The sequence below is a fragment of the Pagrus major genome, chromosome 13 (genome assembly GCF_040436345.1).
Source record: "Pagrus major chromosome 13, Pma_NU_1.0".
Classification (NCBI taxonomy): Eukaryota; Metazoa; Chordata; class Actinopteri; order Spariformes; family Sparidae; genus Pagrus; species Pagrus major.
The window spans coordinates 15,270,773-15,292,341 of record NC_133227.1 but is presented as its reverse complement, the minus strand read 5'-3'; the positions used below and the strand labels follow the sequence as shown (position 1 = coordinate 15,292,341).

The window sequence follows — 21,569 nt, the reverse complement described above, 5'->3', positions numbered from 1 at the left end:
TCTTTCCTTGCGTCCTAGTCCCTCCCGCCGAGGATTTGTGGAGAGGCGCAACCATGTGAGGGGAGAGGAAATGAGGAAATATGTTTTAAGAGGAATGAGATCTCCTTTCCTCTGAAGTGTTGCAAGAAGCGACATCCATTTTTTGATTACGGCTGTAGCTGATCACAGCTGGATAAGCTTTAACAGCTGAACAGACTTTTGATGAATTTGTGCCAGAAATGACATTATCTATACATTTTTTTAAATAATAACACAAACGAATAATTGTGGAGTGATTTAAATAATCAATAAAGTCAAACTGATGTACCGCGGGCGTAATTGCACACAGCTCTGTAAATGGAGAGATGCACTTATATTGTTTCTTATAGTGCAGGTAATGTAATATTTTCCTCACTGATGACATGTATTATTACACCCGCCAGCAGCCCATCAGATATTAATCACAACGTTTATTTTTACGACCTGGACCGCCCAATCCACAGATTTTCCGCGGTGTCCATGGATATACCTCTGAAGCGCACATCACCACCGTGATCAAAGCAAACATGTGTCTTTGCAGTTTAAAGTGTAAACAGTACAGACATTCAGGTGATTAAAGTTATAGGGAATATAGGTCTATGCCCTACATTATAACCAATCCTGTGCTTTTTACAGCAGACAGCAAACAGTTTTGCTGGATGATCCCTTTTTTGAAAAACAAAAAAGCTCATCTCTAGAGAAACGCTCACAGCTAGAACTGCATCTGCCTTGCTATCTCATTTTGCTGTTTGTGCGAGCTCAGTTTCTATTTTATTAATCGCAATTTTAATCACTCATTAGTTGGGATATGATGCACCTGTGTTGAGTCCCAAGGGACCAGGGATGGGCCAGATGGGTCCTGGTACTTGGTCAAATACTTTACCAAATAGTAGTCTTCAATGTAGGGAGGAGTCAAGAAATAGGCTCAAAGATCACTGGAGAGTTGCAGAGTCTGGTACAAAGGAGTTTATTGGGTTCCGGGAGCGAACTAAACAAGTTCTCTCTGCGCTCCTGCTTTTATTCTGAAGGATCTCCACCTATTTTTTAAACACCCTAGAAGTGCATTCATTCTCTGTGACTTGTTGAACAAACATCTGTGCATGAATAACAAGCTGCATATAAGACTTGATGATGAGACACTTGAGTTTAATCTCTTATCTGTCTACAAAACTCCAGTGATGTTGTGATGTATCAGATCAGTCCAAGCCGCTGCAGTGGCCAATCATAACTAAAGGGGTGTGTTGGCCGATAAAAAGACTTCCGTGAACTCTGCTCTCATGTGTCTTCGTTCATTGTTCCTCGAACATCGCTCCTCGCTCCTTTGGGAACAAATAAGAGCTTTGGGATGGCCTGCAAGATGGCAGACAGGAACACCTTCCAGTTCAGGCGAGGGTTGAGGGGCAAGGAAACGACAAATGAGAGACATGAGAAGTACCCAGTGATTATTAGAACCACCTATGTTCTCATTCAGACGAGCACCAACCCTGAGAGACAAGGTGATACGAAGCTATCTTCCCCCTCCTACATGGACAACCTTGCTACAAAAGCCCCTTGTAACTTTTAAACATGGGAATTGCAATCATTGTGATAACGATTTGAAAATCAATTATTTCCAAGATGTGAACACATCACGCACATATTTAATGAGACACTTGCAAATTGCAACATCACACATATTGTTTATAGACTGGAGTGCCACTGTAGACGTTTCTATGTAAGACGAACAAAAAGAAGACTGAAAGACCATGTCATGAATAGAAAACGTGGGGTAATTATTAAATTGCATCATGTCTACACAGAGAAAGGAGTGACCTAGAAGCCACATTATAATTCCTTTTAATCATTGACTTCCTCCTTGATATCTCTCCTCTCTTCTCCCTTCCATCCCCCTCCCCTCCCCTTCTCTATCCCCACCTCACTTCCTTGTTTTTTGACAAATAGGGTTACACAGTGAGAGGGAGCCATTTTCCCACTAAACTCATTAGTGCAATAGAACCTGGGTGTGTAAACTACTGCTGACAAAGACCCTGGTGAAGACCTATGTTGTTCACAACGCGCTGGTCATTTTAATACATATTGCCATGTAAAAGTGAAGGCATTTTAATTTTGCACAAATCCTACAGTGTGCCTTGGATTGTTTTTGAAGGAGACTTCCATTTTCCATTTCTTTTTTTTTAATCAAGTCTATATCTTACCTATGCAAAGAGCCCTTCACAAGATGGAATAAGCTGAGTACACCTGAAGATTCCTAAGAGCACATGTATTAATCAGCAGAGTAAGAGTTTATTTTGTTTGTTCTTATTTATAATGCTAGCAACTGGTTTATATAGACCAGCTGAAACTACGGGGGCCATTAGACTATCACCTCTTGCTAATACAGAGGGTATTGCGAGACAGGACAGGCTGGGACCAGCTCCGCAACACAATACATAGACATCTTTCACATAACGTTTCACAACACTGTTTCTTCCCACTCTGTTGATAATGTTAATTAATTATGGCATATACCATACAAATTTCTCATATAAAGGCTAATTAAAATTTATTTTACAAGTTGCATGCTAAGAAAGTGGACTTAGCCTGTCCAGTTTACAGTAAGCCTGTCTTAGTATATCTAAAGTAGAATGAGTAACTCTCATGCAGTTTTCATGGATATGTGATTAATACTGAAGGCAGATGGGGGCACAGCAAATCATCTCAGAGAGCAATAAACAACTTGCTAATCTAAACATAATCACTGTAATGCACTGCCTGGTACATGATAGACATGTTCATGGGAAGGCTTTCACATTGTGATCAGCTTGTGAGCTGAAGCTGGCTGCCAAGTCCCATTTAACAGCCATATTTACAGCATTCTGCTACCAGCTGACGACTGTAGCTGCTTGGTTGATGTTGAAATTGCTCCATTAGGATTAGCAAAGTCTCATCACCGCCCTGCCCTCACAGAGGGTTTTGAAAACAATGAAAGAGAAAAAATATTACGTCAACACCATCCTTGATTCTAAGTATAGCTCAGCTGCACTATCCTTGAGGCAGCATTGGCCAGGGAACAGACTCAACGGGAGGCACTTTTCTGTGCCATATTCCTTCATTAGGGGGATCTATTTCGTTACAGGACCAACGGCTGGGATCCAGAACCTGAGGAGAGGCGGGAGGATTAGGAATGATTTGTCTGGTCACGGGAGGCCAGTACTTTGCGTTGACAGATGGTCGGAGACATCTCATTTCTGAAATGAGGGAAATCACAAGTGGAACGGACGAAGAACATAGCATACAAGATTTCAAGGACTGATCTAATGCCCACCAACAGTGCATCAACTCATATGGCAGTACTTAAATGTGAAAGCCTGCAGTGATCAAAGTGTTATTCCCCCATTGCCAAGGTTTGGCAACAAGTGCCCTAAAATGAGAGGAAAACTGCAATACTCTAGTGACTCCAGTAAGTAGTAGTTATTTTCACTGTTTTGGTTTAATCTTTAGCCGCAAATCTGATATACCCCTGATTTATCTGACTTGAAAGCTTATAAACGTGCTGCTGACTGAAAGCTAAAGCTGAGACATAAAATATAAAATTTTCCGAGAAGAACCATGACCACTTCTGGAGAAGATGCCCTACTTTTTCAGCATCCGATAGTCATGTTCTTGAAACAGAGACAACTGTGACAGTAAATGGACAATTGGAACAGCCATTACAACAGGAAACAAGAACACATGAGCTCCCTAATGTCCCACCTAATCACCATGATATATTAAACACAAACATTTATGCTGGGGAGGTCAGTAATTAAGCTAAGTTACTGTCTGATTAACAGATCTCAACATACTTATCTTCACATATCACATGGGAAAAATTAAAATTAACTTCCAGTCTCACATCCTTAAGGAGGTAACATTATTTTCAGTCATTATTTTGCAAATATATTTAGCTTAGTGCTTCGGCCTAACCAGATTTTCTATTCTGTTGAGAACCGTATGTTTCTATGAAACATAGTTATTGTATTTACTGGCAGACAGACAGGCAGTCAGGGACATACCATTATGAGGATACCATTATGAGGATATATAGATGTTGCTTATCATGTTGTAATTTAACTTATAAGCACCAACAATAGTTTAACAATCATGGGGATTCATGGTTTTGAAGGTCAAATGGATGTGATTTTGGTTGCTTTCAAGCACATGCAAAAACAGAAAATACTGAGAAATACAAGTTTTGTAATCTGATTACTTTGAGATCGAAACTATATACTATTTAGGTCTAATGTTCCGTTAAACACCTCTGCAGTTGATTGGAGGGTTAGTCGTGCTATGTCTGTATGCTATGTAAATGTAACCCATTTGTCTTCGTTATCAGTAAAAACTTTAGGGCTAATTTAGTTTGCTTTGGTTATTATCTGTGGCTTTTTATACCTCAGGTTTCTTGAAACCTTAAAGGTGCAGTGAGTAAGAATCTAAAGAATTAAAATTATCAACAGAATGTAAAGAAATATTAGTTTTGATGTTCTGTCAAAGACATCTATGTATTGTGTTCAGAGACATCTACAGAAGTTAGCATGCTAACCAGCTAGCCCCAGTGGTTCAAGGCTGCTGTGCTTGCGGTGCGAGCTCACAGTGTGGGCATACTCGAGTCAGCTTTTAGAACATCTAGCTACACAGCTGACTGAGCTAAATGATAGGCAGCCACAGTTAGCAGCAGTTAGCAGTTACACTGGCGATATGCTGCCCCATATTTGGTGTATGAATTCAACAGGTGGCAAATTCTGACATATTGCTCCTTTTAAATAATTAACCTCGGAAACTAGGCTTACATACACTTTATACCATGGTGTGAAGGTTTAACTGCATATCTGTCATTCAGTTTTTTCGACTTGCTTGCAGACTAATATTCATCAGGACAGATATTGGTTTGAGCGTGCAATGCAAAGAATGATTAGAGTCACATCACTAGCAGTGTTTCCCACACACTGCCACCCAGGTATATTAACAGCCACCCACGTATATTTTCTATTCAACTCATTTTAGCAGCATTTTTAAAAAAAGAACAACAATGAGCTGTTGTTGTGATGTTGTGAAAACAAAATAGTTTCCTGGGCAACATTATCATGTTCACAAAGCAGATACTGTATATACACAGAGAAGAAAAACAGAATGAATGTCATTTAGCGGTTGCAAAACACCTTTTGGATGGTGGCTCAAGTCCAATATAACCAATTGAACCCCTCCCCTCTGCAATGGTTACATGGTCATTCTGTGGGAAAAACTGACTAGGCAAACCCAACTAAATCTAGTTAACATTTTTTTCTTGTTCTTATACAGACACAGACATGAACATATATCAAAACTTGTGTGGAAAAGGCAAAGAGATGAAGGCAAGAAGCTACATTTGGATGAGCAACAAAAACTGTAAGCCGTGAAGAAAGATCTGGAGGGGACTGAAGTATAATAATTAGTAAATACTCTCTCAAAATGTGACATAACAATCGTGATTTCAGTTTTAAATATCAAACATGTTAATTAGAACACCAGGCAGTCAGTTCATAATAATTACTTGAATTACTTTGAATCCTTCAAACTATCGTGTTATTTCCCAACTGTTAACACCACCTAGATCAGACTGAAACAGACTCAGCATCTGATCAGTCATGGTGCCCAAATCACAACTATAATCGGCTAAACAATCAGAATGTGTGGTCTCAGCCTTAGGAATCTTTTAGAGCTCGTTGTCCATGTAGCGTAAGTGCTTGGCTCTAAGTGTAGAGGTAGATGAGTAAGAGGGATGAGAATGTGTTAAAAAGAGGAAGGAGAAAAGTAGGTAGGAGAGTGAAAGTAGTAGAGCGTAAATTGCCTGGCAGAATGTGGCATGAATGTAAGGTGTTGCTGATGAGTATTAATGATATCAGAAAAGTGCAGCCAAACATGCACAGGGAGGGGACAGCAAAGACAGGCCGTAATGGATGTGGCTGGCTCTCAGAAGTCGAGGATCTAGTTGGACCGCAGCACGGCACATAGGTTCTTGGATATTAAAAATTAATGACTATCTCAGTGATTTACGACAACACAAAGATGCTGAAATCCAACCTGTGTAAGATGGATGTCTAGGGAATGCTCAAAAAAGACTGATACAACCCTGGTGGCCTCCTGGAGAACAGGACATGGCAACCTAACCCCGATACTCAGGTATATCCAGTGGGTCTATTGTTGGAGTAGCATACATAACTGCTTTAATACTACTGACATTACTTATGAATACTGATGACATTTAAACATACTGTGATCACTATGATCGAGAGAACTAAACAAGTCTTTTCAGAAGGTTTGGCAACAGCGTCACTCCTCGGTCTTAACCACTCCACTCAATGCTGAGTGGTGACAGAAAAAAGGCCTTCCACTTGCACTTCACTTTGCTGAATACACAGGTAATTCTCTGGTCTATCTGAATGGTATAAAGCTGGTGGCTGACTTTTTTCAGATCAGGATCTACTATGTCAAAAATATTTATCTGTTTTTGGTCTTGAAAATCAAATGTATTTTCAGTGATGAGGCAGAGAGAGAGGGTTTCTCTCCATCTACTTCTGAGACCAAACATATCAAAGTAGTTGTACTGGATGATGTTACTAATAATAAATAAATAATATGGGTTATGTACAATAAGGCTTTTATGTGGTTTCGTACCGGTCGAGACAAATGTCAGGGCTCATCATTTTAGAAGCCCCAAGCCAGTCCAATCTGTATTGGTGCTGCTCAAGAAATATTTTAATGGATCACGATCAGCTAGACAAACCCAATCAAATTCTGATCATTTCAGTAAAGTGATTTCAGTAAAGTCCAGTAAAGGAAGCAGCTCTCCTTCTGGACCACTAGGCTCTAAAATGCATTTCACTGCACATGTGAGGGCAAATTAGAGTGTAGCAACTGACTCTGAGATCTAACAACAAGGTTGGCAAAATCCACAGATTTGCTGAGCTCCCGTGCTCCAGTGCTCAAATCAGTTAAGTTGCCTCTCTCTTATTCCCAGAAAGCTCTTTAAAAAGCATTAAGGTGGCACTTTCTCATTTTTTACGTCACACTAAACATCACTTTCTATCAGCTAAAAAGGTAGGTTAAAGTGTGGGCAGATGAAGCTATACAGCTCTACAGGACTGGAACATGATGGGTGGCACGAGAATCACATCAATCTGGACATCTGGACATATACTGTACATCAACAGTGACATCAGCAAATGTGACAATAAAATCATTCCCCAACCAGAAAGCCTGGATGAATGAGCTGGTAAGGGCTGCCTTTTGGTCAGGTGGCAGGATCATACAACACTGCCAGAGCAAGACTGGAAGCTTGTATCAAGGAGGCAAAGCCAAGACATCAGCAGAGATTGGATTAGGACTGCAACACCAACAACACTAAAGATATATTGCAGGCAATCCAGCATAGAAATTACTATGTTTCTTAAAGGGGCTCTATGTATCAGTTTGTAGCAATTTACATGTATTAATCACTTTTTTATTGGCCATATGTGAGCGTATTGTAATGTGTCTTGTAAAACAAGACCTTCCTCGTTTCTCTTGGTTGCTTATAGAACCAATATGGGCAGCATGGTGGCGAAGTCGTTAGCACTCTTGCCTCACAGCAAGATGGTGCTGTGAGGCAATAAATTAAACTTACAGTATCACTTCCTCGCATTGGAGAACTGAGCTATTTAACCTTTGCATTTGCTGACATGACAAGTCCCATGACAAAGATTAGCAGATTTTTTTTTCTAACAAATAATTTCCTAAATTTGAAAAGAACAGCTATAAAACCTAACCATGGATTTCCAGTTAGCAAAGGAATATTTTTTGTACTTTTTTATTACCATACACTTTTGATTATATTTGTATTAGACAGTAGAAAAACTGCCTTGAGCAGAGAGTTAAAAACCTGGGCTTGTTTGTCATGACTTGGAGGGTTTCTGAACAGTATTGTTAAAATAATACATCATCATAACATCATGATAAAAGGAACTAAGCTCACCGTGTCCATTCCCATTATCATCCCCTTAGGCTTCCCTTTGCAAGAAGCCCTTGTCTGCCCCTGATACAATATCACTTTAAGTTGCAACAAACCTATTATTGCAGTCAGGATGCATTGCAGTGTTTCAGGTCAATGTCTGAAAAATGTTCAAACAGAAAGACAGGAGCTAGTTAACTGTACTGCAATCATTATGCCTAACTGAGAAAAACAGGAAAACATATGCACAACTGAAATGTTTTTGACCCCGCTTCAAATAATTCTGCATAGTTGAAGGGATGTTTTTGAAATATCTAGTCATTGTTGCAGAGAAGTCATGCCCGTTTGAAGCATACTATTCAAAACTCTGAAACTCTCCAGTCTAGATGCACAGACCTGTGGAAGCCTAGTCACTGAAAGCAGTAGCTCACTGAATTATTTAATGTTGCTCATAAACTCTAAAACTTTCATCTTTTCAACAAAAAACCCTGGTGTTACGTGTGAGTGCTGATCTGAGCAAAAGCAAAAGAATGAGGGAAAGAACATAGAGTCAGAGTAATCTCCTACAGTTACTCAGTATTTTAATTTATACATCTTAGGGTTAACATATTTATCCCTTCAGGTTGCTCGTTTCAGAAACATCAAAGTAGTAAAGAAAGTTGCAGAGTATTGTTAAAAGCAAAATGAAACACTTATCCTTGGTGTGTTATTGGAAATCAGTGAAAGCCTCACAGATTTAATGAAATTCTCTATTGAACAACTGACAGCGTTATGGTTCTGCACAGCTTTCTGAAAAGACTACAATTAAGGGTAAGCCTTTGTTTCATTTCTTTTGACTGGAAGCCAGCCATTCAATCAGCACACCGAGCATATCGCCACCCAATGTTTCAAGAAACTATGTGTAATAAGCACTGAGAGATGATTATACAAAATGGAAAGCTGGAAGTAATACCCACCTGCTCATTAGAGGCATGTATTTCTAATTATTTTTGAGTGAGATATGACAATCACTAGGCTGGGAATTGCGTGATGAAGTTATGTAGGCCTCTATGGTGTAAGTGGTTTCAAATAAAAACATGTATTAATTTGATATCTCAATACAAATACTCTTCACTAATGCATATTAGGCACTCAGCGTCCAAAATGAACAAAATGTTAAAATGAGTTAAAATGATTTTTCTTCACGTTCGGCCATGTAGACATGTTTGTTGGTGAAACTGAATGATCTGATGTCTACATAGTTCCAGTAAATTTCGCATTTTGCATTTATTGTCTTGTGAAAGCCACAATATTGTGACCTTGAGGCAATTTATAAAAAAAATGCTAAATCAGAAAAAACTAATGATATCTCTGACTTTGCATGATTTGCATCAAAAATTGCAGAAGCCCTCAACGGCCAAAGGTGAAATTTTTATTTATGCTGTTATCTAGAGATCATAAGTTCTTTATTATGTTATCTTGAAATAATAAAGATGTATCTTGTCTTAAGAAAACAAGCTTTGTATCACGAAATAATGAGATAATTCTTAACCCAGTATTCCCCCGCCCACCCAGTTTGTTTCCTCTTTTTATTTATAATTACTGTTTATTAGATCAGCAGTGCCATGCCAGAATGTGTACATTGACAAGTGTAGCTCCTGATTTAAAGGGATAGTTTGGATTTTTTGACATGAAGTTGTATGACATCCTCACCATCTGTGTCGTGCATCAGCAGTGACTTTTCCCCCACTGCGTCCTGTGAGCCGAGGTCTGTCCCGCTGTTGTTGCTGAAGAAAGTAGTTACGGCTAGTTTGCGGGGTCACGAAGATAAAGCGTTTTGCTTCAAAAAACAATATCCGTTCAAAAGAGTAAAACATTTGCATCACAAAATCGTTTACGACAAAAAAGTCAGACCTCACGATCACCTGGCACTATTTCCCCTCCCTTCGTATCACTGCGCGCTTCCGCCTGTTGACACACCGCACCGCTCCGTCAGCTGTTTCACGGTGTTTACATGCTCGGATGGTAAACGTAATATGTCTGACTACGAAACGAGTGATGAAGACATTCCTTTTACCACAGAGCCAAAGGGATATCTTTATGAACCCGAATACACAGACACCGAGCTTCATCAAATGGAGTTAGAACGGGCAGAGAGAGGAGAGAGACAGAGAAGCGGTCCAAGCTGAAGTTGGACCTGTACAGACAGTACATAGTTGCTGACAATAATAATAACAGCCATCATATAAAAAGGCACCGTCTTTAGCTTGTAGATAGTTGTTCTTACCTGGGGTCGTGGCACAGCAGCGCTCTTCAAAACATGTTTCTTCCTCTTTCCTGGGCGTGTAGGAACATAATCGTCCTTGCTGAAGTGTGCACTACACACACGAAGCTTTTTCACCCTTGGCAGTCTCGCTTCAATGTTCAAGCCTATGGCAAGAAGCCAAAGTTGCCTAATAGCAATGTCCGTGACAGGAAAGCGGTGAAATATATACGGCGACTTGGTGTGATCTTTGTTGTTGCAACCCGGATAATCACAAATCCGCACCATTTTTATATATCCTCTTGTCTAATAATCTCGCTAGTACTCACGTTAGCTCTCACGTTAGCTCTCTCGCACATCCGAGCATGTAAACACCGTGAAACAGCTGACGGAGCGGTGCCGTGTGTCAACAGGCGGAAGCGCGCAGTGATACGAAGGGAGAGGAAATAGTGCCAGGTGATCGTGAGGTCTGACTCTTTTGTCGTAAACGATTTTGTGATGCAAATGTTTTACTCCTTTGAACGGATATTGTTTTTTGAAGCAAAACGCTTTATCTTCGTGACCCCGCAAACTAGCCGTAACTACTTTCTTCAGCAACAACAGCGGGACAGACCTCGGCTCACAGGACGCAGCGGGGGAAAAGTCACTGCTGATGCACGACACTGATGCTGAGGATGTAATACAACTTCATGTCAAAAAATCCAAACTATCCCTTTAAGCTGAAAATGTCAGATCAAGGAGTACACATTATTGATCAATGCAGACTGTAGTTCAGTCTCACTTATTTATATACATACTTTATTAGCCTTATTAACACCCACTAATGTGAGCTGTTTCTTTTCCCTGTGCCAGGGTTGTAGCCTACAGTACTGGACAGTAACCACACCTTGAGTTTATCACTGTATATACACACCTATTGTTTCATTCTGCCCTGTCTCTACACAGAATGGACAAATAAACCATTTTAAGCCGCTCACACTGTCATTATATCTGTCACAGACTTGCATACGTGGCATAATGAACATTCTAGCTGGTTACTCCTCGCAAGTGTCTCACTCTAAAAAGTCTGTGTGGAAACAAGCACAACATAATAATACTATTGTTACACCTAATCCTAACCCTTACAGTAGCTCTAATGTAAATGCCCCCATATCAAATTAATAGGTAAAACATTCAAATGACAAAAATTCATCAAAAGTTAATTTCCATTAAAACTCCAAAACCCACCCCACAGACGTGTATGTGAATTATATTCTTATCTGGGGAATACAACATTTGCTTTTTCATGATAAAGACATAAATAGCTTGTGATATTCAACTTATTATGATTGGAAAACAGAAGGGAAAAAAAGGTTTGAAAAAAGTTTCATGACCGTTTAGGGCTTCTGTAAGAAATCTCTTGTAGACAGTCAAATTCTGTTTGAGCGTGATGCTGTAAAATAAACTGTTTTACATTAAAGTTCTACATGAAACGACACACGTACCGTGATGCACTACTTGGATGATAGTAACTCAACTCACAACACTGCATATACAGAGTGCTCAATTTAAACATGTCTAACTTTATTGCATTTAGAAAAAAAAGTACAAAGTTTTGAACCTTCATCAACAACAGAGACAAAATTCTTTGTATTGTGCAGTGTGGCTATAACTGCATGAAACATGATGCTACATCATATAGTGTGAACTGAAGATTAATGTGTGTTGGAGAACAGACAAATCTGATTGATTTTGGCCCAAATAAAAGTTTGTTATTTATCATTATCATTATCAACTCATCTGTCAATTACTGTTACAAGTAATCAATCAATCTTTTAGTAGAAAAAAAGTCAGAAAATAGTAAAGAAAAAAAATTGCTCATCACAGGTTCAAGATTATATCTTAAAATGCAATAAAGCCAAAGAAATTTAGTTAACAATGATATAAAAGAGAAAAGTAGCAAATCCTAATATTAAATAAGTTCTTTCTTCAAAAAAATGACAATTATTTTTCTCTTGATCCGACTAATTGATTCATTCACTAGGTATTTAAAGTGTGTTACCATTTGCCTTTTTATTTGATCATTTTCATTTGATTTTCCTTCATTATTCAGCATATAAAGTTAAATATCTGTCTTGAGTCTTCTCAAACCCAAAGACGACAAGCGAACAGATGAAGTTTTCTTTAAGCCAAAATATCCATCACTGTTACTGGAGCCTTGAAATCTAAATCTGAGTAATGGGGTTGAACTAAAGTTCAATCAGGAGAGACTAGTGAATGAAGTAAAGAAAATGTTTATTACGGCAGATGATATGTGATAACGAGTCTTGTCACAAAGTCTTTGGCGCATAGACTCTACAGGGAGATTTTGTGATTGATGGGCGTCTGCCCTGAGCAGCAGCAAGAAGAATCCCCCCATGGAGTCCAGACACTGGTGGAGGTGGTGGCTGATGACTCCTCTGACACAAATGGGTTGATGAAATGATGAAGCTGGTGAAGCTGGTGAATCTGCAAGACTGGGAGGTGATTTAAAAAAGACAGCAGCAAGATGATATGCTAACTGTGAAGGTGTGTTGATGTGCTTTTGGATAGATGTGACCGGTTGATTTGAGCAGCTGATATCAATTAACAGCCCCAGATAATGACAGGCAATTATGAGTGAGCATGAGTGAGAAGAGTAATAAACTAAGGACTGACAAGCGAAACAATACTCTTCCTGTCTGAACTTTCACTAGAGCTTCATTTGTTGGAGCAAAGGTTGAATGGGGAAGTGATATCAACTGTCAATAAGGTTTACTGGAATCAAAAAGACTGCTCATACATACAGTGCCAAAGAATGCCATTTGGGTCCTACTTGCACTTTTATTAGGCACCTCCTAACATGTCCATAAGGTGCAGACCCTATATTTGCTGCATCAGTCTGTCCTCAAACATGCTTCTTTGCCATTACCACATTACCCAACACAGAGCTGAACACTTACAGTTTCCTATTTCCTACTGCTAGAAAAAGTTGTATTGGCACAGGAAGCATTTCCACTCACACCCTTCTTCAGAAGAGAGGCGTCAATTCTGGTGTGCCTGCACCTTTACTCTGACATGCCTACCAACGTCGGCTCTCCATACTCTGGCTTACAAGGCTAAGACAGGGATTGTGCCAAGGGTCAACCGCACATTTCCTCAACCATCTCTGGTGTTAATCTGTCCACCTGGGAGAAGAGCCACAGGAGCCAAATTATAAAGGACCTGTCAGAGACACAGCAGTGGAGCCAGTGACACTGAGGGAAAGCAGTGGCCCTCAGTTGACATTGTCAGACCTGTCCTAAAACACGTATCAGCAACAGAACAGCTGTGACACAGCCTTCTGTACTACTCCTCATTGTGAGTGGGGGGGTTATCTATAAGACAGCTGTCATTAAGTCTGAGGGGTAGGCCTAGCTCTCCTTTAGGACAACAGTTATAGGGAAAACAGGATTTACCACCTGCTCCGACTAGGCTTCACTTCAGTCTCTGATCAGTGCCACACAGAATGCAAGCTGAAGTGCTGTCACCCAAAGCTGAATGAAAAGACTTTTGTCTAGGTCCTGTACCACTCTCCTTGATGCTAGCAGCGGCTTGCTCAGTTCAGAGGAACAAAAGGCATGGCCTGTGCAGGCAGACTGTGGTTACCAAGCACAGCAGATCAGTCCATGGAATGCATTCATGACTTTAATGTCATCCACTGACACTGCAGACAAGGAACAGAAAATAGAAGTGGTATAACCACAAACCCTTGTGAGAGAAATAACTCTCCATACAAAAAAGTGCAGGTAGTCTGTAATCATCATTCCAAAAGCCGGAAGACTCAATACTGCTGATATACAAAATGTTGTAATGAGAAAGCAGCATTCGCCTATTATTGTTACACAACTCTCACTTATATAGACACTTCTTATCAAGAATATCTGATTAAAAGTATGAAATGGCAATGGCAAAGAGGCGGAGGCGAAAAATAAGGAGAAACTGCACTAAATGGGTGAAATCATGGATACCAAAGTGACAGGCTTAATCAGCCAAAAAGCCGCTGACAATGGTCGACTAGTGCCAGTGGTGCAGGACACAGTACAAAAACTAGGACCACATACGCTCACTGACGGCCTCAAGACGGCCCGACGGCCAACCATCCGTCTGGTGTGTCGTGGCCCTGACACATGAACAATTCCCATTCAGTTGAAGTGGCTCAAACTACAGTAGATGGATGAGAACATCCAAGCAAATTTTTAGTGGAAAGATATACTGTACCAACCCATGTGCTGTTACAAAATGACATTGTTGAATGTTCTGGAGACACTTCACGCCTCCACTGTTCCAATAAACCCAACTGGCTATGATCACAGGTGAGAAGCAAAGGCAGTGTCCTTGTCATTGCACTTGTGACTCTGGTCGGCAAGGGCATCTGTATGGTGAGGGGTGGACCAGGAGGGGGATCACGTGAACCAACCGTGTGCTTTGTCCTGCCACTGAAACTCATCACATGCAGGTGTCAAAGAGGGGTTTGCCCTTCACACGTCAACCACAGTTAGCAATGAACAAGGACTGCTGTGTAAACTCGCATTCCAGTTTGAGAGGCAAAAATCTGCAAAACAAACTAAATAAATACATAGTGAGAAAAAAAAATATGCAGCCCTCCCAAATAATATTAATTTGAGAAAGCATTCCTTATAAACAAACAAACAATCCTATGACCTGAAAGATTTTGCACAACCTTTAAATTGTACTGATTTCTCAGTGACTGCTTTGGATGTTATTACATATTCGTCATGTATTGAAATAAAACAAATTCCTTTACATTTGGAAAAACAATAAAAGTTGAAGAAGAATAAATGTGGCACTAATCATAAAAGCTACAGGTTGATCAACAGCAAATTAGACTGTGTGCTTTTAATTTCAATTTCCATTTATAAAATATTTTCATGACAATACTTGATTTTGGTAGTATTTTCCCACCATAGTTTGCTGATTTTATCAATATTACTTTTAAAGCCATTAGCAGGAAGAAAAAAAAAAGGTTAATTAATGCCATAAATGCTACTGTACATGTGTTTGTGAATGGAGGGTGAGAGACAGAGAACCTCCATGTGCTCAAGCCAAGGCAGGAAAAGTTTTTATTTGGCTGCTACCAACTATCATATGTAGGTCTGGAAGTGAAGTTTCATATCTGTCGATATACATAATTACTTTTTTTTTTTAGGCCTAGTCCACACATACATGGGTATTTTTAAAAAAAAAAATTTTCCTCCAGTTTCAAAAAAATTCTGTCCACATGAAAACGCAAATGCAGGCTGTCCAGCGATGTCAAGCGCATGCCAAAGCAATGATGCACTGAACTGATGCACTGACGGATGCCATGGGCTCAGTAAAAGGGCGCAGCGACGGCCCTGGGAAAAGGCGGGGTCTGGGCGGGGGTCACTGTAAAGCTCACAGCTGGAACCACAAGCCACCTCTGCCCCAAGCCTTTCCAAGCAAACCCAGAGCCGGTTGTGGTGCACCGCCACGGAGAAAATGCGCCTGGCGGGGGTCAGCCAGCACCAGTGGGGGAATACCGAGGGGACTGCACCCACACTGAGCGGCTGTCCCTTACGTCAAACAAAGGAGACAAGCCAAAAAAACCCAGCTTTCCAGTCCTGAAAACCTGGCTTGCCAGTCCACACATAAACACTGAAAATGCCGTTATCTTCACTCTGGCAGGAGTTTTCCAAAAGCTCTATTTTCAGTGACCTGAAATGCTGTATATGTGTGTACGGAAGGCCTAAATGCAAAGTGTACAGGGCGTTATGAACTGTCGTTGCCTTAATTTTTGGAGGAAAAAAAACAATACATAATTAAAAAAATTACAATCACAAACAGCAGTGACACTATTTCTTATAGATTATCAGCATGTGTTCTTTCCAGATTTGCTTGTGGCATATGAAGAAACAGATGCCAAAATGAAATCTACAGATTGCGAGCCAGCCGGGGTGCAGCATACACTGTCTGAACAGCCCAACAGGTTATGGGTGCCGATTGAAGGTGGGCAGTGCCGGCCCACATAACGCACTCACCACAGCTGCACCTCGCACACCATCATGTGTGGGCATGAAAAAGTGAAAGGAATTGACAAAATATTCAAAACGGCAGGTGGAAAATCATAGAGTTTATGTGTTTTGATGCTGTTTATATGTACATTATACAGTATGTGGCTACTTAAGACCTGTCCAGATGTCCAGTAGTTTTTATGGCCAGAATTCTGTGATATTAGAAGCCAAATGGGCTGTCAAAAAAGTCCAGCGTTAACTCTGGAGCAGAGGCTCACTTTTTTTTAGTTTATTGTAAGTTAACATTGTTAATGGTTCTATACTGGCAAGATTAAAAAAACAATTAGCAGTAATTCACAAAGAATCATGGATGGTTAGGATATAGATTAAATTACCACTACCTGGGAATTCTGAAGACAAATTGGCATCAACTTTTCCTCTTACATGTGTCACTCTACATTTTATTTTCTCTGGTGATCACCATGTCTCAAAACAGCTTAATATTGATTCTAAAGATGTGTTGAATGAGTATTCTGCCACTCACATCTGCTTAAGTTCCTGTTGACAGTGGCTTTCTTTATGTGACGATGCTGCTTTGTGTTGGCCTTGACTGTCTTAAACATACAACCCTGTAGAAATAAAATATCGACCGAGGAGTTTTCCCAGGGAGAATAAATCAGTCAGATGCAGCAATCTTTCATTTAAAACTTATTGGTAAGATCCCACTTGTTGTAGTTTTCCCAGCCTAAATGCATTTAACCCTTGGTGAATCGGCTCACAGCGCTGGTGATCTGAATTTGAAAAGCATTCATTGCCAAGCTGGAATGAATGTATCGCTGTTTAAATCTCTTTTTGTAAGACAACATGTATGCTGTTTGTTTACCTTCAGAGTAATCTCATTTCCCAAATGACAATATTACATTTATTAGAGCTGGGTTTATGTGGAATAATGCAGGTACCAGACTCTATAATTTGTATGGAAATATCTTTGTATGCTGGCAGAAATTTATTAAATCAAAGTTGCATCAAAAACAAAGCAGCACCTACTAATTTCTAGTCTAGTCTACCCATTGTCAGAGGTCAACACCACTGCCGCCCTCTCCAAGGCCTCCTGCTGCTGGCCCACCTCCCTGAGTCCCATCCTCACCAGCCAGCTGTCTTTCCATGCCTCTGCATTACTGCCACTTGGATGATGGGGGGGTTAGAGAGGCTCCTCACAAGCAAGGCAGTGGGTCCTCACAGCACCAGCCTCAGGGTGCTCCGGGCATGTACCAGTTAGTTGTCAATTGTACAGACAATGCTATCATATACCAGCTCCACAGGCCTTATTCCCACCCGCAGAAGCTGGGAAGCAGGATGAGAATGATGTCCTTTGATTCCTCTGGTGCTTTCAACACCATCCAGCCCCTCCTGCTTGGGGAGAAGCTCAAAGCGATACAGGTGGATAGCATGGTTTCCTGGATTATGGACTGACTAGCTCACTGACAGGCAGCAGCTCATCTTCCTCCAGGGCAGTGTATTGGATACACTGCGGAGCAGCGCAGGGACGCCCCGGGTAACTGTATTGTTGGCTTTCGAGTTCATTCTCTACACCTCTCCTTTTAAGATTCAAGTCAGGGTCATGGCAGCTCCACAAGTTATTTGATGACTCCTCTTTTGTGAGGGGCATAGGTTAGGGCAAGAAGAGGAGAACATGAGTCTGCCAAAAGACTCCTGTCTGCTGCTACAGGGGCGACCATTTTCAGCTCAACATCAGCGTGACAAAGGAGCAAGAAGAGGATTTCAGCCTGTCACTATCCAGGGTGAGGAAAGTGAAATGGTTGGTTTCAGTGGATCCAACCGACATGTTCTATTAGTCACTGAAGGCCAACGCACATTTTCTTTTCTTTGTGTGTCACATTTGTCATCATAAATGTGCCGGAAAAACAGGGAACAGTAGAAAGCAGCAGAACATATACCTCATCAGATTACACCCAGAAGACGTTACACTTTTACACAATTAGACGCACGTTTGTTTGTTTTTTTATTTTTTGTGTGATGAAGATGGCAGTGGGTAAGGAGTGTCTTTCTCATCTCTGTTGAGAGTTCCACAATCGCAGTATTGATCAGGTAGCTAGCTAGCAAGGATCGGGTATGGACAATATTACGGTGGTTACTTTTTTATACTTTCACTTTAATCTCTCTTCAAATTTACTGCTTGACAGAGACAGATGGAAAAGTATAAAGAAGCCAGCAGCCTTAACTTCAACACACATCATAACATCGCACCTGACAAGGAGCAAAATTCAGCATTGTGTTTCTATTAGAGACAATCAGAGCTAGAGCCGACAGACACCCCTGACTACTGCAGCATCATTTGATCTGATAGTGAAGCCAATTGCACACATTCACATAAGAGACATGAGGCCAGATGTTAGTGGGCATCAGTGGGGTTTTTTGTCCAGTGTAAAAGGGGTAATACAGTATTTAACAACTGAAAATGAAGGCAAGATTAACAAACTGCTGAAAAGGTCTGGCAGGAGAAGAGGAGTCCACCCTCTCTGTGGTGAGCTGGTGCAGCTACAGAGCATGATCAACTTCCACCTCATCTACCCAAGGTGCAAAAGCAGGCTGTTTAGCTGCTCGTCTGTGTCAACAGTCATCAGACTGTATAATAGTTCTTGTCCAAATACCTCATATCTCAGCCAGCTTGAAGCCAGCTGAACTGCACTGCCCTGCACTGACAGCTTGAGGTACTGAACGTGCAGCCTTTTTTAGGCATTAGTCACATTCACATTAGTACCACAAAGTCAAATTTGCATTCAATTTCTGCCTTGCATCATTTGAAATTCTTTATTTTAACATGTAAAAAGCAATCAACACTTAACATCTGTTTCACCATGCTGAGTGTGTACCTGTGTAGCATATGTTGAAAACCATTGCTCCACATGTTTATTTAACCTCTCAATCCTACTTACAATTTAATTACTTACATTGTTTTTACTTCCTCTTTTCTGTCTGTAATGCTTATTTTCTATTCCATGTATGCACTGATTTTGTTTTTCCTTAACTGATTCACAGTACTTTTGTTGCTGATCACAACGGTTTGTATCTGTTTTTTTTCTTTGTTTAAATATAACAAAAGATTATGTTTTGTTAGCCCTGTGATTCACGGCCTGTCCAGGGTGTACTCTCGTCCGCTGTCATGGAGGATTCAGCCCCCTGTGACCCTCAAGGATAACCAGGTATATGTAATGGATGTATGGGCTAATATGTTAACATATTTTGCTATTCAAGCCTTTTCCAGGCATACTACAGTCAAATGATTATAGTTTCTGTATATATTCGATAAGAAAACACTATGTTTGTACAGTGTAAGACTGTGTGTGTGTGTGTGTGTGTGTGTGTGTGTGTGTACAATACACACACACACACACACACACACACAAATACACAAATACACACACATATTATGTGTGTGTATTTGTGTGGGTGGGTTGGTGGAGCGGGCCCCCATCTCACATCCTTTCACAGAGATTCTGACTTTTAACACCACACCTGGTCTATTCTTAAACAAAGACCTACAGCAAACCCACAGTACAGTTTATAGGCACTAATAAAGAGGACTATCAGAGTGAGGAGAGAGAAGATAAGAAAACACCATTACATGTGATAAAGACACACAGTAAATCCCTATGCAGCAACCCCGTGATAGAAGTGGACATCAGAAATATCTGAGTGAATGTCATAAGGCCACTTAATCGAGTCCACATGAGAGTATTATAGAAATAATACTGATTTTTTGATTGATTAAAAAAAACTGCCAGAAATAGACCCTGTCCAATCTTCCAAAACATTTCACAAAGTGTAACGAAAAGAACACAGCCTTGAAAATTCGAGTCATAATTGCATTTGTATCACACGCTCAAATCAATACACAACCCCTCCCAGTGCTGAATCTGACTATCTCAGCTCTGTGCATCCTCAACAAGACATTAACCAACCGAATCAATAACATTCAAGGGCAACGAGCGGGAGAGGCTCACACATTACACCGTAACTTGGAAATGACACGCATGCAGTATCAGTAGTTACAACTGTTGTTTTTAAATCGGTTATGATGACCTTTAGTAACTCCTGGACCGTTGCACTTGGTCAGCTGTTTGAACCGACACAAACACGAGTCGATCCCTGACGCGCACAAGAGGAGATGATATTAGTGAGGGCATAATGAAATCTAGTCACAGACTTACTTTAAGACGGCGCTGTCCCCCTGTCTGACGGTGATGTTGTCCTTTAATACAGAGTCCCCGCTCCTGGCCGGAACTCCTGCAGGTACAAGGAATAACAATTTAAGTCCGAGGACCACAAGGCATTTCCCAGGCACCGCTAAATAGCCACAGATGCCCATGTTTTTCTGTCACTGCGCAACTTCCAGGAAAACTTGAACCGTCGGATATTCCTTTTTTTGCGTCTTGGGCTGCGGATCGCAGAAATTCCACTCCACAAACAAGATGTGATGTCGGCGACTGGAGCTGCGGACGACCTGGTTTTGCTCCAAGTAAACAGGCTTGTTATGAAATACTGTCAGTGGCGATAAACGCAAAAAAGTATCTTTCCGCCCGCCAGCCGCTCTAGGAAACTGAGTTCGGAGGAGAGAAAAGCACCGTGTTTCTGAGAGGAATGCGCACCGTCTCCTCCGCTGCGAACTGTAATCGCCGTGAAATGGATGCTCTCGGAGAGATGCATCAGCCAAGTCTCCTTGTATGTGTGTGTTTTTTCCCCCCCTCTCACTCGGTGTTCTCTCTTTTTCTTGTGTGGCTGAGACTGAGTCAAGCTCTGTACACTGAATGCAAAAAGCTGAATTCGCCTCTGTAGGCTATTTTTTCGATAAGTAGGCTACAGCTCCTGAAGTACTATCTCTCTCTCCCCCTCTCCCTCTCTCTCTCTCTCTGTCTCTACCTCTCTCTCTCTGTTAATCGCAGGTAGCATCACTTGCCTGTATCATGAGGACCATATGGTCTGCAGCCCTCAGTGTTCTCATATTAACAGGATTTAAATTCCAGGGCCCGGGGACCTCCAGTGGGCCCATATTTGGGTTTACAGGAGACACTCTTTTTTTATTAACATGGCAAATAATAAATCATGAAATTGTGAGAGGTTCATACATGTTGACTTAGTTTCCAGTGTGCACAGAGGGCTACACACAGATACGCTGAGACTTATTCACTCTCATACTAATTGCTATCACTTGTAAAGCAGTGGCTCTTAAAGCTGGTGGCCAGTGGGAGTACCACAGGGCCTGGAGGCATTGGTT

General features: G+C 40.9%; 1 protein-coding gene and 1 non-coding gene across 4 annotated transcripts in view; both read right to left on the bottom strand.

The window, feature by feature from the left end:
- opcml (opioid binding protein/cell adhesion molecule-like) overlaps positions 1-20,663 on the bottom strand; it is a 221,121-nt gene extending 200,458 nt beyond the window's left edge. For all 3 annotated transcript variants that reach the window (XM_073479626.1, XM_073479624.1, XM_073479625.1), the window contains exon 1: positions 20,506-20,663. In XM_073479626.1, the coding sequence (XP_073335727.1) occupies positions 20,506-20,663 (158 nt within the window). The remainder of the gene's footprint in view (positions 1-20,505) is intronic.
- On the bottom strand, positions 19,612-19,727 carry LOC141007777 (small nucleolar RNA SNORA23). The gene has a single exon (XR_012180036.1). It is a non-coding gene; the product is annotated as a small nucleolar RNA SNORA23 (small nucleolar RNA).
- Positions 20,664-21,569: the final 906 nt, after the last annotated feature.